General features: G+C 43.7%; 1 protein-coding gene across 1 annotated transcript in view; it reads right to left on the reverse strand.

Annotated features, from left to right (window-relative positions):
- Positions 1–17,565, reverse strand: part of LOC122560601 (otoancorin-like) — a 66,608-nt gene that overhangs the window by 34,969 nt on the left and 14,074 nt on the right. The window contains exons 8-17 of the mRNA XM_043711396.1: positions 16,536–16,768; positions 12,898–13,001; positions 12,698–12,804; positions 12,042–12,181; positions 11,738–11,861; positions 10,335–10,550; positions 7,989–8,156; positions 6,627–6,767; positions 2,610–2,665; positions 1,931–2,048 (exon numbers count right to left, since the gene is read on the reverse strand). Of these exons, the coding sequence (XP_043567331.1) occupies positions 1,931–2,048; positions 2,610–2,665; positions 6,627–6,767; positions 7,989–8,156; positions 10,335–10,550; positions 11,738–11,861; positions 12,042–12,181; positions 12,698–12,804; positions 12,898–13,001; positions 16,536–16,768 (1,407 nt within the window). The remainder of the gene's footprint in view (positions 1–1,930; positions 2,049–2,609; positions 2,666–6,626; positions 6,768–7,988; positions 8,157–10,334; positions 10,551–11,737; positions 11,862–12,041; positions 12,182–12,697; positions 12,805–12,897; positions 13,002–16,535; positions 16,769–17,565) is intronic.

A 17,565-nucleotide genomic window follows, 5' to 3' on the forward strand; every position in this document is an offset into this window, starting at 1 on the left:
AAGAAAATTTAGATTAAGAAAACTTCTAAATCATTTACACAACACATCCAAGTAGAATATTCACTTGTCTTTAATTCCACTTTGGGCAAAGGTAGAAGACAGTGGGGTGACATGGGAATCCCATCCCAACATTAGAAACTATCTCATAAGGATTTCACCATCGGAGGTTCATTGACTACTGTACCTTAGGTCTTCCAGCTTCACTATAACATTTAACAGTAAAGTGTCACCTGATAGTTTTTAAGAATAGAATATTCTAAAAACAAATACTTGAAATGATATAGCCTTTTACAACCAAGGGGTGCCCCAATTTACAGTCAATGATGAATTTTTGAAGTGTAGCCACAATTGTAATGGAGGAAACATAATTTTCATACAACCAGGTCACACAATCAAGAAAGTAATAATAACCAGATAGATTTTTTATTGGTGTTGAATGGGGGATAAGTATTGGTCAGGAAAGTAAGGATAACCCCACACCCTTTGTCAAAATGGTGCCAAGGGAATTGGATGTATACTTGAAAAGGGGAACATTAGCAGCAACTAATGGGATAAACATGAGGGGCTGAATGGCCTCCTGTTTTCAATTCTATAACTTCAGAGCAAGCAATATTGTAATATGTATCTAAACCATGTGCTGATTACTTAGTTCATCAGATTTGAGCCAATTAGTCTCTTTCATCACTGGTCTTAGCAAAGACAATCTAAAACCAGCTGAACAGCCCAGTCCTGCGTTGTACCATTCAATGTTGCAGTAATGGATCTCTTTAAGTTCATCCAGTGGCACTGTAAGCAAATGCATTGGGTTGCATAACACAGGTCATGTCAACCTCCAACATTAATGCCCCTTCAGTGTGCAAGAACATTCCCATCAGGACACTTAAGACTGAGATGAAGAGAAAATTCTTCTGTCAGAGGACTGAGGGTCTTTGGAACTCATCATTTCAGACAGCTGTGGGGGCAGAATCCTTGTGTATGTTTCAGGCTGAAATAGAGAGATTCTTGATCAGTAGGGAAATCAAGGGTTATGGGGAAAATTAGGAAAATGGACACAAGGAATGCCGGATCAGCCATGATCAAACTGAATGGCTCAAGGGGCCAAACTATCTGCTCCTTTTTCTAAAGGTCTTAGGTCAGTTCACAAGCAATAGAATAATGATGAAGTAGACACCATTCTGCAAGAAAAATACAACAGCACAGCAACATCGTATAAAATGTAAAATATTAACAGGCTGATCTATTTTTCTTTGTGTGGTATGAGTTAAGAAACAAATTTGGTCACAACATCAGGATATGAAGTTAGTTTGTTGAGCAGATTCATGGTGTTATAATCAAAGCACTTTCAAGTGAAACATTGAAGCTATTAGCAAGAATGTTTGCATTAAATGGATCGCCAGGTGGACAGATTCAAAACGCAGTGTTGGAGGTGCATTACAGAGGAGGTGTTGCACTGACAAGAGGGTCAGCAGCCAGGGAGCACTGCACTTTAGGAGAGTCAGTATTGAGGACTTACAATATTATTTGAGATATCATCTTTCAGTTAAGGTGTTAAACTGAGGTCCCTGTTAAGCTCTGTAGGGTGGGCACAAATTGTTTCTACAGTACTTCAATACTTCACAAGAGCAGGCAAGCTTTTTTTCCCTGATATCTTAGTCAACATTTATCCCTCAATTATTTTGAGATCTTCCTGTGTACAAAGCAGCTGTCATATTTCCTACATCTCAACATTGGCTATGTTTCAACAAGTGCCTCATTGAGTGGAAACATCTTTGGGTCATCTTGAGGTTGTAAAAGGTGCTATTTTTCTTTTTTATATCTAGAAACGCTCTTACGCACAATCCTTTCTTTTCTATCACCATCTTCTTCTCACCTATTAACCACAGTGAAAGATGCTATATAAATGCAAGTTCAGATGTATCACGTTGGTTACCTGATGAGATGACAGAAGGTCTAGATTACTTTTCAAGACTTCAGCAACTGGGAGAAATGTTGTGTTGTCCAAGGATTGGATTTGTTCACAGGTTAAACCTTTCGCTAACTCTCCAACACTGAGAAAACAGGAAATAGCATAATTAGGTGAAACAGGAGCTGGAAGCAACATTTGTATCACAGCCTCGACACTGCACAGCCACATGAATGAACAAACAGTGTTCGTATAATTGTAATAGAGACCAGCAATCCGCACTGTACACAGCAAGAACCGGTAAATAGCAAATAAAACGAGTAACCAGGGAGGGCAGCACTGTGGGAGTGCTGCTCTGTTAGATGTGCCATCGTTTTAATAGGGCATTTGAAACTAGCTGGACATTCAGGACACAGTAACAATTATCTCAAAAAAATGGGGAGTTCTCCCCAGTGGAGAAAAGCTGGATTTTGATCTTAGCATTTAACATGCACAAGTTAAAACAAACCCCACATACAGCTCAAGCGGGAGAGAGGGAGGGGAAGAGGGAAGCACCCACATAGGAGAAAGCAATTTGTTACAATACTGATACATACTAATCCAGAACTATTTAATTTTGTTCCTTATCTGCGTAGAGTTCTCTAGCTAGGCCTGGGGTTCCCAGCGATAATTGGCAATATAGTTTTTTTTGTAAATGCTTAATTACCTGATTATTTCACTGCCAGGCTTCCCATCAGACACTACATTGTAAAGATACAAAGCCTGCAAACAATAAGAAGGATCAGTGAGCAAACTGCTGATAACTGGTTGGGGGGGGGGGGGTGGAACTTGGAAACAACATACTCCTCCCAAGCTCAGCAGCAAAATTTGTCAACCCACTAGATTGCCCAGGGTCCTCCTCCTGTCTAGCAGTTGGGTTGTCATCAACTCTGATTGGACATATGCCTGGCAGTTTCACCATCATCACCCCAATCCCATCTATGTTCATGCCCACCACTGGTCATCAGATGGGTTTTCACAGTGTCTCACTTTCCAATTGGAAGCAGGCAGACTCTTCCTGACCTGATCAAATGAGCAATCATTTCCCATCCACCCAATCTCAGATGCTTCCATAACCAGCAAAAAAGTCATCATAGTGAGGGGAAACGGAGACCTTTTTTTAAAAACTTAGCTTTCTGTCTGTTCTGGGGCTATACTCAGTACAGTGTCCCAAGAGATTCATTCCTGGTGACTCCAGGCCAACCCAACAAAGTCAGTAGCTCTTTCAGAAACAAGGTAACATAACAGAAACTGCAGTAAATCAGGAAGGGAGGGAGGGAAGAACTGAGAAAAACCACAAACACCAAGCAAGTGGTATTGACTAAATTGTTGGAGTTTTGTTTTCATTCACTCACAGGATGTGGGTGCCTCTTTATTACCAATCTGTACTTGCTCAGAAGACAGTTAAGAATCAATCGCATTACTGGAGTGGCATGTAGGCCAAACGAGGTAAGTGTGACAGATTTCCTCCGGTAAAGGATATGAGTGAACCAGATAGCTTTATCCAAAAATTGATAATGGCTTCATGATCATCATTAGACTCTTAATTCCAGATTCTTTACTGAATTCAATTCTACCATCTACAATGATGGGATTTGAACCCAGGTCCTCAGAACATTAGGTGAGCTTCTGGATTAATAGTTTAGCAATAACAACACTAGGCCATTGCCTCCCCAGCTCAGGCTGACAATTATCAGGCCCTGAAGCACTTCATCCTAGAGTCTTAAAAGAAGTGGCTCATGTGATAATTAATGTGTTGGTTTTTTATTTTCCAGCACTCCCTGGATATGGGAACGGTTCCATTAGATTGGAAGAGAGTGAATGTAAATCATTTATTCAAAAAGGGAGGGAGACAGAAAGCAGGAAACCGTAGGCCAGTTAGCTCAAGATCCAATATAAGGCAAATGTTAGGACTATTATTAAAGTTACAGCAAGACCTTGGATCAGTTCAAAATAATTAAGCACAGTCAATTACTTTTTGTGACAGATCTGTTGAAATTCTCTGAGGAGATAACGTGCTGTGGATAAAGGCATTTGACAAGGTGCCACATCAAAGATTATTGCAGGCAATAAAAGCTCATTGTGCAGGGAGTAGCATGGAGAAGATTGGTTAGTGAATAGGAAGCAGAGAATGGGCATAATGGAGTTTTTTTTCCCTAGTTGTTAAGATGTTATGAGTGTTGTGCTACAGGGTTTAGTGTTGGGACCTCAACAGGTTTACAATTTATATAAGTTACTTAGATGACTGAATTGGAAGGGATATACTATACTGGTGGGCAGATTTGCTAGAGCTGCTCAGGAGGATTTAAACCAGTAAGGTGGGGTTGGGGACCTGGGAGATAGTGAGGAAAGAGATCAAATTGAGACTGGTACAGTTGAGAACAAAGGTGAGTTAAACAGTCAGAGCAGGTAGGAGCAAAGTAGAGAATGAGTTAAGACCGATCAATTAAACTGCATTTATTTCAATGCAAGAGGCCTAATGGCTAAAGCAGATGAACTCAGGACATGGTTAGGAACATGGGACTGGGATATCAAAGTACTTACAAAGATGTGGATCGGGGATGGACAGGACTGACACATTAATGTTCCAGGGTCCAGATGCTGTAGGAAGGATAGAAAGGGGGGGGGGCAAGAGAGGAGGGGGAAGTGATGTTTTTAATTAGGGACACCATTTATGGCTTTATTTGGGGAGGATATTCCTGGAAATATGTCCAGGGAAGTTATTTTGATGGAACTGTGAAATAAGAAAAGGATGATCACCTTACTGGGATTGTATTATAGACCCCCTAATAGTCAGAGGGAAATTGAGAAACAAATTTGTAAGGAGATCTCAATTATCTGTAAGAATACTAGGGTGGTTATGGTAGGGGATTTCAACTTTTGAGACATAGACTGGGACTGTCATGTGTTAAGGGCTTGGATGGAAAGGAATTTGTTAAATGTGTACAAGAAAATTTTCTGATTCAGTATGTGGATGTACCTATGAGAGAAGGTTAAAAAATTGATCTATTGTTGGGAAATAAGGCAGGGCAAGTGATTGAGGTGTCAGTGGGGGAGCACTTTGGGGCCAGTGACCATAATTCTGTTCATTTTAAAATGGTGATGGAAAAGAATAGACAGGAGCTAAAAGTTAAAGTTCTAAATTAGAGGACGGCAAAATTTTAATGGCATTAGGCAAGAGCTATTGGAAGCAGATGTTTGCAGGTAAAGGGACAGGTAGAAAATGGGAAGCCTTCAAAAATGAGATTTAGACAGTCCAGAGACAGTATGTTCCTGTTAGGGTGAAAGGAAAGGCTGGTAGGTGAAGGGAATGCTAGATGACTAGAGAAATTGGAGTTTTGGTCAAGAATACAAAGGAAGCATTTATTGGTTATAGACAGCAGAGATTGAGTGAATCTCTAGAAGTGTATAAAGGCAGTAGGATTATACTTAACAGAAAAATCAGGAAGGCAAAAAGGAGACAAAGTATGGCTTTGGCAAATAGGGTTGAAGAGAGTCCACAGGGATTCTACACATACATTACAGACAAAAAGGTAACTCAGGAGAGAATAGGGTCCCATAAAGATCAGCAACACCACCTAAGTGTGAAACCGCAGGAAATAGGGGACCTACCTAATGAATATTTGAAAATGTGAAATTATTCATTTTTACAGGAAGAATAAAACAGAAGCACATTATCTAAAATGTTGCGAGATTACAGTTCTCAGTAACGCAGAGGGACCTGGGTATTTCCATGCATAAATTGCAAAAGGTTAGTATGCAGGTGCAGCAAGTAATTAGGAAAGCAAATAGAATGTTATCATTTGTCATGAGGATGATTGAATATAAAAGTAGGGAGGTTATGCCTCGGTTATATGGAGCACTAGTGAGACCGTATCTGAAGTACAATGCAAATTAGCGGTCACCTTATTTAAAGGAAGGATTTTATGCACTAGAGACAGTTCAGAGAAGATTAACCAGACTAATACCTGGAATGGAGGGGGTCATCTTCCAAAAAAAAGGGTGGACAAGCTCGGAATGGTATCCACTGGGACTAAGAGTAAGAGGTGACTTGATTGAAACATATAAGATCATGAGGGATATTTACAGGGGATGTTTCCTCTTTTAAGAGAATCTAGAAATACGGTCACTATTAGTTAAAAAAAAACTGTGTTGCCAGATTAAAATGGAGAAGTGGCATTTCTTTCACTCAGTGTCTTTGGAACTGTCTTCCCAAAAATATAGTGGAAGCAGAACCTCTGAATGTTTTTACAGTGTGAATCAATAGATTCTTGTTAAGCAAGGGGGTGAAAGGTTATTGGGGGTGAGGAGGCACATTGATGTGAGGTCACAATCAGATTGGTCTTGATCTTGTTAAATGGCGGAGCAGACCCAAGGGCTTGAATGGCTACACCTGTTCCTAATTCATATGCTTGACGTCATAAAACTTGTCTTTTAGACAATGCAGAAGGGTAGTCTCACACAGGGAAACCATCCGCAGCCAAACAGAACTGTGGAAGTCCAGAAAACACAACAAAGTAAAGCTGAAATAGGAACTGGGGTATTACAGGCCCAATCCCACTTGTGAATGCTGAAAGTTCTGGAAAAAAAAACTGTTCTTTATCATGTTCTCTTTATAAATTCATACCTCAGTTACACAATATTAAGATGCTGTTTAAGCCACAGGTTAATGTGGAAAACAAACCTGACTTCTCCTCAGCTCCTTGTGGTCAAGCCGAGTAATATTGTAGTCTTTTACTTTAAGCAGGCTGGAGAGAGACAACTCTTTTAAGAAGGACCCATTCAACAGGTCCAACACAGAAGAGATATCACTGGTTTCGACCATCTGTAAATCAGAATAAACGCTCAGGATCGAGACAAGAAAAACTGAAAACAAGCAAGAGTAGATTGGTTAGTGGGGTTTGATCACATGGGATCCAGGGGAAGCTAGTCAATTGGATATAAAATTGGCTTGAAGGTAGGAGACAGATTGTGGTGATTGAGGTTGTTTTTTGGACTGGACTCCTGTGACCAGAGGTGTGCCACAAGGATCGGTGTTGGATCCACTACTTTTCATCATTTATATAATGATTTGGATTTAAATGTAGGAAGTATGGTTAGTAAGTTTGCAAATGACACCAAAATAGTGGGGTAGAGGACAGGGAAGATTACCTCAGAGTACAACAGGACCTTGATCAGATGGGCCAATGGGCCAAGAAGTGGCAGATGCAGTTTAATTAAGAATATAGTGAAGTGACTCATTTTGCTAAGGCAAACTAGGGCAGGACTTATACAAGTTAATGGTAGCGCTCTATGGAGTGTTGCCAAACGAAAAGACCTAGGGGTGCAGGTACATAGTTCCTTGAAAGTGAGTTCGCAAGTCGATAAGGTGGTAAAGAAGGTATTAGACATGCTTGCCTTCATTGGTCTAACATTGAGTATAGGAATTGGGATGTCATGTTGCAGCTATACAGGACATTGGTGAGGCCATTTTTGGAATACTGTGCTCAATTCTGGTTGCACTTCTATAGGAAAGATGTTAAACTTAAAAGGATACAGAATAGATATACAAGGATGTTGCCAGAACTGGATTGTTTGAGCTTTAGGGAGACGCTGAATAGGCTGGGGCTTTTTTCCTGGAGCGTCAGAGGCTGAAGGATCATCTTATAGAGGTTTACAAAATCATGAGGGGCATGGATAGGGTAAATAGCCACGGTCTTTTTCCCAGGGTGAGGGAGTCCAAAACTAGAAGGTATAGGGTTATGGTGAGGGAAAAGATTTAAAAAGGACCTGAGGGATAGGTTTTTCGTGCAGAGTGTGGTGCGAGTATGGAATGAACTGCCAGAGGTGGTGGTGGAGGCTGGGACAGTTACAACATTTTAAAGGCAGCTGGATGGGTATATGAATAGGAAGGGTTTAGGGGGATATGGGCCAAATGCTGGCAAATGGGACTAGATCAGATTGGGATGTCTGGTTGGTATGGATGAGTTGGACTGAAGGGTCTGTTTCCATGTTATATAACTCTATGACCAGCAGGGCAACTGTGAGATTAAAGATTACAGATTACCTTAGTGACCACTGCCATGCGTTGGACTGCGGAAAGCTGTGCTGCATGTTCAGACAGTGGGCCTCTTACAGCCTGAGCCAGTCCCTCAGCGCTCATGTTGTACAACAAGCCTGCGCTGACTCCCAACATGAGCTCGCCCAACTGGCTAATGTTAAACACCGACAACTGCTGCAAAGTGGAGGGAATAAAACAAAGACATGCTGAAAAAGTGCCCTTCCCATTGACTACTAAATGTCACCATAAAGTAATACAACGTACATGGAGACCATTCAGTCCATCAAGCCTCTGCTAGTGCTTTTGAAATATCTATCCAATTGTCGCATTCCCCTGTTAATCCCTTATAACCTGACAGAATTTTTTTATTTCTTATAATTTCTCTTTTGAAAGTTGGTGCTGAATCAGGTTCCACATTCCAGAAATAACTCGCTGTGTAAGACAGTCGCCAATTGTTTGTAAGCGGTGGGCTGAATCTTCCCCAGGTACTAGATGATGTGGGCGTTAGTGAGAGAGCTGGCAAAATCACGTGTAAGTAACTTCGTAATCTCAAGACCAAAAAGTCCTGTTTACTAATGGCAAGACAAGAGCTACATTCACGAGCAATTTGCAAACATCAGCTTCGGCTGGTCACAGGGTCAGCATCACAAACATCCAAGGAGAGTGGGCTTGCTGGTGCAGCTCAAACAGGCAGGGGATTTGGAATAAGATAGCTAGAGAACTGCACAAAGATCAGTCCAGAACCAAAAAAGGACATGAAGGTTTAGGGCTGGGGGAGGTCCTTGATTACAAAGTTGATCGTGCTATTAACTGTGCCACATGTGGCTTGCATTGCCTTCAGCACTCATGTGAATCATAAATATCGAGGCCAAATAGAGAATAGCTGCAACCATAACTAGGCTGAGTGGTCTTTACCTATCTGAGGAGGGGGCTGTACTTGTCGGAGACATTCAGCCCTTCAAGGGGCGGCTGCATTAATCAGTGTAGGTTGAAGTCATCTGTAATTATAACTTCATGCATGTGAATTGTACATATTAACATGTTATTGGCCATTACAGACTGAAGATAGTCATCACTGTGAAGCAAAAGTAATCCCAGCTGACCACAAGGGCCACACAGGAGAAAGGTAATGCATAGGCTAGCTCATACGTGAGCAATGGAACCGATTTCTCTCCCAACTTGAGCTCTATGTATTTGCCAACCTGCTCTTCGCTATAATGGTGGCCTTTCTGGGATGATATGGGACTGGGAGGAGAATCATACAACACATCGAATCTCTCGCTATGTCTTTGTGACATGACTTGTGTTGATTTATCAGAAGATGATTGCTACGTCAAAGTTCCAAGTAGGGGGCGCTCCATGTTAGAGTCCTCCAATGTTCTGCTGGGTGCAGGAGAATGCTATGCTGTTATCTTTGTGAGAGGTGAATGTTGACTGCCCACATTACTGAGGATCAGATCTTTTTTCTGATATTCCCTACACTGGAAGCATGACCAATGGGTCCAGCCAGAGCAGAGGGTATTATCCCTGCTAGTGTGATGTAATGAAATGGAGGAGGAACTGCAAACCCAAGTCCAGCAATGACCTCCAGCTGATAGTGAACAGCCTCCACATGAAGACCTTCACAGCGGAAGATCCCCTCAGGATGTGCCAAGGGGAAGTGGGGGGGGTAGTCACGAGTTCTGGTCCCTCTGGGTCAGAGGGGTGCAACGTTGTCATGGCCTGAGGGTCTCCCATGACCTCTAAGCTGTGTGGCCATGCAGCCGTTGGCAGGTTCTCCACATGTGCCAATGCACTGGTTCCCATGGATGGACCTTGGAGGTCGACACAGTATAGAACATAATCACTCCGAATCCTGGCAGTGACATGATGACCTTATCCTTGAGAACTCTCATATTCCCAGTCATGTCACAGAACTAGGCCAGCTGCTGGTGCAGGACCTGAGACAGGACAGAGTGAGTGGCCATCCTATCTGGGTCGTCATGAAGGTGACAGCTGAGCAATTTTTTTTATGCAGTGCAAGGATACCCTGGGCTCCATGTGGGATCACTCAATCCTCACCTACAAATCTATCAAGGCTGTGACTGACGTCATTTGTGCCAGATCATACCCTCTCGTCTCCCAGTGGTCAGGTTAATGCTACAGCCTTGTGAAGAGAACCACTCTCAGGAAGTCTCCAAAATTGACACTTGGTCAATTTCTGGTAAAATTCAGCTCAGCGTCCTCCAGTTACTGCCCCATACATCGATGGAATCAAATTCCATCAGCCACTCTCTGTATTTTCTCAAAATGCAAAGGTTTCCTCTTTAAGATACAGGCCTGTACAAGTTCTCCAATTGGGCCACTATTCACCTTACTGTCACCAATAAATTTGTCGATGAGGATGATCATCTGGCTCTTTGTCCACCCGGTCACCGTCCTTAGGACAGAAATGGCGTTCCGCACAGCTTCTGCGGACAGTGATTCAAGCTGTGTGAAGGACAGCCCAGCAATTGCATCAGAGATGGAGTCCAACGATTCATTCAGGGTTTGATTTTTTAGGACTAATTCCAGGAGCTGGGATTTCAACTGAGAAAAAGGAAGAAATGTAAAGAGTTAAGTTTCTGCCATTGCAAAGTCCAATTTGGACTCATTAAAGGTGCTGCCAAAGTGGCAAAGCTTACTGGAGGGTTAATTACGAACGAAAAGGATGTTTCAACCGCTCACTGGCACATTGTAACTCAAAATCTGGCAATGTTTCGTCTGTATTTTCAAATTCCTTCAAGGCCTCAGCCCTTCCACTATCTGTAATCCCCAGAACCAACCCTGGAAGCCCCTTCACTCCTATAATCCTGGCCTTTTACTTGTATTCATGCCACCACAGGAGGCTTTAACTTTAAACTCAAATTCCCACCCCAAACCTTTCCTCCTCTCTCTCACTCCTTCATAAATTTGGACTAAGAGGAAGAGTAGGCCATTTGGCCCTTCAAGCCTGCTCCATCTTTCAGTAAGATACTGGCTGCTCTGATTTTAACCTCAACCCTACAATCCTGCATTTCCTCAATAACCTTTTATCCCCTTGATGATCAACAATCTATCCAACTCTGCCTTAAAATATTTAAATATTCTGTATCCATTACCTTTTGAGGAAGGGAATTCCAAATACAAATATGCTCCTTAAAACCTAACTCTGTGGTTGTTGTTTAAATCTGGACATGTGCAAGACAATATTGCCCCTTTATCCTCTGGAACTGTCGCCACTTGGTGTCCTCCTGCTTAATGAAATGAGCAATGCCCTGGTACATCTGTGTCAGTGTCAATGGGCTACTTGGCCAAGGTATTCATCACAAAGGATTCTAATTGTCACCAGCTGTATGCTCTCCAGCAGAGGCTGGCTGCAGTTATGGTAGCCTGGGACAGAACAATGGTTGCTCCTTCCCCACTCTCAGGATTGAGGAGGATTCTGAGGCCTATTAGAGTTGCTCTGACATCTGCATAATCAGTCCAGCATTGTCAGGTATTCCCTCAAATCTTTATCTAATTTCCCCTTAAACTTTTCTATGCTGCACACCACCATTATTCTTTGTGGTAGTGAGTTGCACATTTTCATCACTCTCGGGTAAAGAAGCTTCTACTGAATTTCTTTTTGGATTTCTTGGTTACTGTGATATTTAAAGCCCTAGGTTTTTGTCTCGTACACAAGCAGAAACAAATATTTTGTGTAACCCCCCCCCCCCACACCAGCAGGAAACATGTGTTCCCTAGGAATGTCCTACCTTCCTCACAGCAACTTGGAACCCCTTGAGACGGTTGCACTTTATCATCTGGTGCAGTAAGCTGCGAGCCTCCCCTGCGTCCAGCTCCTGGACGTTGTCGAAGAAACAGACCAGAAGACCAAGTCTGGGAAAGTTCAGAAAGTGAGAGAGAGAGAGAGAGAGACCAAATCAAGTCACATACCCAACTGCTGAGACATGCTTTCGTGTATGAGAGAAGGGAAGCAGGACGTCACATCAGAGTGTGGAGGGGCTGGTCTGAGCAATGAGTTGGAGGGCAGAGTGTGGAGAAGGAGCTGCTGTTTACCTGTACACTGTGGAAGTGTTGATCAAGTCAAAGCCACTGGCATCAATCCTTTCTTGGAAAGCTTTGGCAGTCGCAGGTGTAATGTCATACACTGAATCCAGCTGCTTTGTCGCATTGTCATAATTAATGAAAAGTCGAATCTGAGTTTAAAGAAAACACACACACATATCACCGCCCCCAGTACATTAGAATGGGTATTTCACAGTTACTCCAGTCTACCCTTAAAGAGGGTCATTCAACATTAGTAAGTCCACCTTAATCTCCTCCACCACTGTAACATCCTGTATCCCTATAACCTTTCAAAATCACAGCACTCTTTCCAATTCTAGCCTCCAGTTCAATAACCATTTTTACTCCATAATGTAAACCTCTTTAATTTAAGTGAAAGTGTGAGCAGGGTTGAATGGACCTTCTTTATTGATCTTCACATGTTGACTCAGCTGTGAAGAAAGGCGTGGAAATAGAATCATTGGAACAATGACAATGTGTGATGCTGTTCATTTTTATTCAACAAACAAATCATTGGCCTCTTTCAGACATATTCAAAGGATACAAGCGATCATGGAATAAGAACATGCCCCTCACAAATGCTATCCTGACTGATTTTGACTAATTTGGAAGAGAGTCAAACTCCATTCTGATCCCCTATTTCTCACCTCATTTAGGTTAATCTTCTGGATCTCCTCAAGAGGCAGGTGGACAATATATTGACCCAAAAACCACAGGTTCTCAGCAGTGATCCACGATCCTGACCCACTCAGCCCTGTTTTGGGGAAAGTGAACAAAGATTCATCAATTGTGAAATGTCCATCCCTTTCTTGAAAGGGCCAATCCATCCCAGTTCAGGTCAACCTACCAGGTGGCTTATAGGATCGTTGCAGTGTTTGCCTCATCCATTCATATATCGCTCTTTGTGTGCGAGCAGCCATTTTGTTATAGAGCTCCTTAAAAACTGTTGTTCTGAAAGAACCAAAGTAATTCTTCTTTTTATCAACTGGGAATCAAAATGCATCATGGAAGGCAAGATTTATCACCAGGTGAAACTACAAAAGTCAATAAATGGAGCTTTGTAGACATTAAACATCCATTCACAGCAAGAGAGACTTGCTCAGGTTGGACTTTCGATTGGTCAGTTGAGTTCACACATTCGGTTAACAAGGAACATTGTCAATTCAGAAGCTGGTACAACAGCAACAGGACTACACAAAGACTGGCCACACCATTCCCCCATACCTCCCCCTCACTGAGGACAAATGTTTAGTCCTCAGTAAAGGCCTCACCTTTATCCCTCTACGGTCCCAGATTAATGAGTTCAACACACGCTGCAACCTTGAACGTTTCTTCTGCCACCTCCACCTCCACGCCTCCTTTTACAACCAAGACACCTGCCCACCCACCGAGGACCCCTTCTCCCACCTCCAACATACCCCATCCACCTGGACACCCCGTGCTGGCCTGCTACCCACCCTTGACCTCTTCATTTCAAACTGCCGCCATGACATCAACCACCTCAACCTGTCCAACCGCCTCCCCCACTCCACACTCCAACCTCTTGCCCTCACAACATGCAGCCCTCCACTCCAACCCCAACCTCACCACCAAACCAGCGGACAAAGGGGGTGCAGTGGTAGTTTGGCACACTGACCTCTACACCGCTGAAGCCAGACGCCAACTCAAAGACACCTCCTCTACCGCCCCCTCGATCATGACCTCACTCCCATCACCAAACCATCATCTCCCAGACCACACACAACCTCATCATCTCAGGGGATTTCCCACTCACAGCTTCCAATCTCATAGTTCAGGAGGCCTGCACCACCCAAATCTTTCTCCTATCCAAGATCCACAAGCGTGACTACTCCAGCCGACCTATCGTCTCAGCCTGCTCCTGCCCCACCAAACTCATCTCCACCTACTTCGATACTGTCCTAACCTCCCTAGTCCAGGAACTCCCCACATATGTTCGGGACACCACACACACCGTCCACCTCCTCCAAGACCTCCGTTTCACCGGCCCCCAACACCTCATATTCACCATGCACATCCACTGCCTCTACACCTCCCTCCGCCATGACCAGGGCCTCCAAGCCCTCCATTTCTTCCTCTCCCGACGTCCCCACCAGTACCCTTCCACTGACACCCTCATTTGTTTGGCTGAACTGGTCCTCACCCTCAACAATTTCTTCTTCCAATCCTCCCACCTCCTCTAGACAAAAGGGGTAGCCATGGGCACCTGAATGGGCCCCGGCTACGCCTGTCTCTTTGTCGGCTACATAGAACAGTCCATCTTCCGTAGTGTCATCGGCACCACTCCCAACCTCTTCCTCTGCTACACTGATGACTGCATCAGTGCCACTTTGTCCTCCTGTGAGGAGATTGAACAGTTCATCAACTTCACCAACACATTCCACCCCGACCTTGAATTCACTTGGACCATGTCTGACACCTCCCTCTGCTCCATCTATGAGGACCGACTCAACACTGACATTTTTTTTTTTTACAAACCCACCGACTCCCACAGCTACCTGGACTATTACACTTCCACCCATTCTACCTCCTGCAAAAATGCCATCCCGTATTCCCAATTCCTCCGATTCGGCCGCATCTGCTCCCAGGAGGACCAGTTCCACCACAGAACACACCAGATGGCCTCCTTCTATAAAGACCAAAATTTCCCCTCCCACGTGGTCGAAGATGCCCTCCAACGCATCTCATCCACGTCCCGCACCTCCGCCCTTGAACCCCACCCATCCAACCTCAACAAGGACAGACCCTCCTTGTCCTCACCTTCCACCCCACCAACCTCCACACAATTGCATCATCCACCAACATTTCCGTCACCTATAAATGGACCCCACCACCACAGATATATTTCCCTCCCCACCCCTATCCGTTTTCCGCTTTCCGCAAAGGCCGTTCCCTCCACAACTACCTGGTCAGGTCCACGCCCCCCAAACAAGCCACTCTCCCCTCCCGGCACATTCTCCTGCCACCGCAGGAATTGCAAAACCTGCACCCACACCTCCTCCCTCACCTCCATCCAAAGCCCCAAATGAGACTTCCACATCCATCAAAGTTTCACCTGCACTTCCACACATCATTTATTGTATCGGTTGCTTCCGATGTGGTCTCCTCTACATTGGGGAGACCGGACACCTTCTTACAGATAGTTTCAGAGAACATCTCCGGGACACCCGCACCAATCAACTCCACCGCCCCGTGGCTAACCCCACCACCACCACCTCCATCCACTCCCAGCTACCTTCTCCCCAGCCCCACTCCCCTCCCATTTATCTCTCCACCCCAAAGGCTCCCAGCCTCATTCCTAAAGAAGGGTTCCGGCCTGAAATGTCAATTTTCCTGCTCCTTGGATGCTGCCTGACCTGCTGTGTTTTTCTAGCAACACACTCTCAACTCTGATCTCCAGAATCTGCAGACCTTGCTGTTACCTGGGTTATATAGTCCATCCTCCAGTGGGTGCTGGAACCTACACCATTCTGACTCACTGAACCATGGCTGACAACTCTAACTTACAATCAGGCTGACTAGAGGAGTAAAGCATTTCATCCGCCTCCCACTGGCATAATGATAAAGATGTAGCTTCTAATTACATTCTCACTCTTGAAAAATACCAATGGGAATAAGCTACAGGTCAGTGCATGACAATGAAGAAAGAGAAAGTCTTGTATCTCAATGATAAAAATCACAAAACACCGTGTTATAGTCCAACAGGTTTACTTGGAAGCACTAGCTTTCGGATCACTGCTCCTTCATCAAGTGAAACATAAGATCGTAGGACACAGAATTTATAGCAAAAGTTTACAGTGTGATGTAACTGAAATGAGATATTGAAAGAGACCCGGATTGTTTATCAAGTCTCTCATCATTTAGAATGGATCTGTTGGTTTCAGTTCTTTCAAATGTAACTTCCAGAACTTTCTTAAAGTTACATTCTCAAGTGAACTTTAAGAGTAGGTGCCATGTTGGCCCAGATAATGCATTGAAGGTGTGAGGTGCCCTGTGTGAGACTGTGATCCAACGTTCAGATTGATTCTAATCTACAAAAGGGATTTACAGAATCTTACATGGATTCATGCAGTTTTTGAGCAAAATAAAAAGTATTGTGATGTGGGAAACGTGGCAGCCAAATTGTTCACAGCAAGTTCCCACAAACAGCAATAGGTGACAATAATCAGATTCTTGTTTTTGTGAGACAGGTTGATGGATAAACATTGACCAGTGAGAAACAGTCTCCAATAGTTTCAAGCTTCCTTAAGTGGCCCAGTGAATGTTGCTGGAAAGGACAGGGGGTGGACAAACTGAGGCTCCTCTCTGTGGTCCTCACTGTCCAGCAGCACCAGGTCATTGACAACCTCTCAGACCAAGGATCACCAAGCTGCTCAAGGCAATGAGAAAAGCAAACTTCTAGAATACACCCAGGGAATATTACTGTAGGTTAGAAAGTACGCTGCGAAAGGATAAGTTATAGCTTACATATTTTTAAATGTCTCTTCATGAAGATCTTTGGGCAGGTTCTGAACCATCTCCGGCTGTAGGTAGATGCCTGAAGTCAGTCTCAACGTCTCAATCACCAGCTCCAAACACTGAAAGGAACTGATAAACGGTAAACATTTCTTCCAGCTGGTCTCAAAGAGAGAACGGTTCCCTCCGGGCATCTGCATTAACTGGTTTTTAATATCCCCAAAGTCGAAGGTGGTAAATGCAATCTAGGTAAATGAGAGACAGAGAGATTTTTATATAGCTACCATGCCAGAGAGCCAGCACAAAACGACAAACAGATAACAGAATGAACTCCATGGATTAACCCAAAAGGCTGCATTAGATCAAGGTTAAGGTTCCATAGCATTTAGATTTTAGGGATGTTTAGATTGAAATTTGAGAGATGTTGAAATAGAGTAAATTGGGAGAAGGTATTCCTGCTGGTTGAGGAGGCTAGGTCTAGGGCCATTGTCCAAAGATTAGAGGCAGACCATGCAGGATTTGGAAAGGCAAGGACTGATTCGGGATAGTCAACATGGCTTTGTGCGTGGGAAATCATGTCTCACAAACTTGATTGAGTTTTTTGAAGAAGTAACAAAGAAGATTGATGAGGGCAGAGCAGTAGATATGATCTATATGGACTTCAGTAAGGCGTTCGACAAGGTTCCCCATGGGAGACTGATTAGCAAGGTTAGATCTCATGGAATACAGGGAGAACTAGCCATTTGGATACAGAACTGGCTCAAAGGTAGAAGACAGAGGGTGGTGGTGGAGAGTTGTTTTTAAGACTGGAGGCCTGTAACCAGTGGAGTGCCACAATGATCAGTGCTGGGCCCTCTACTTTTTGTCATTTACATAAATGATTTGGATGCGAGCATAAGAGGTACAGTTAGGAAAGTGAAGGCAGCGTTTGGTATGCTTTCCTTTATTGGTCAGAGTATTGAGTACAGGAGTTGGGAGGTCATGTTGCGGCTGTACAGGACATTGGTTAGGCCACTGTTGGAATATTGTGTGCAATTCTGGT

This window comes from Chiloscyllium plagiosum, chromosome 21, assembly GCF_004010195.1.
Source record: "Chiloscyllium plagiosum isolate BGI_BamShark_2017 chromosome 21, ASM401019v2, whole genome shotgun sequence".
NCBI classification, from domain to species: Eukaryota; Metazoa; Chordata; class Chondrichthyes; order Orectolobiformes; family Hemiscylliidae; genus Chiloscyllium; species Chiloscyllium plagiosum.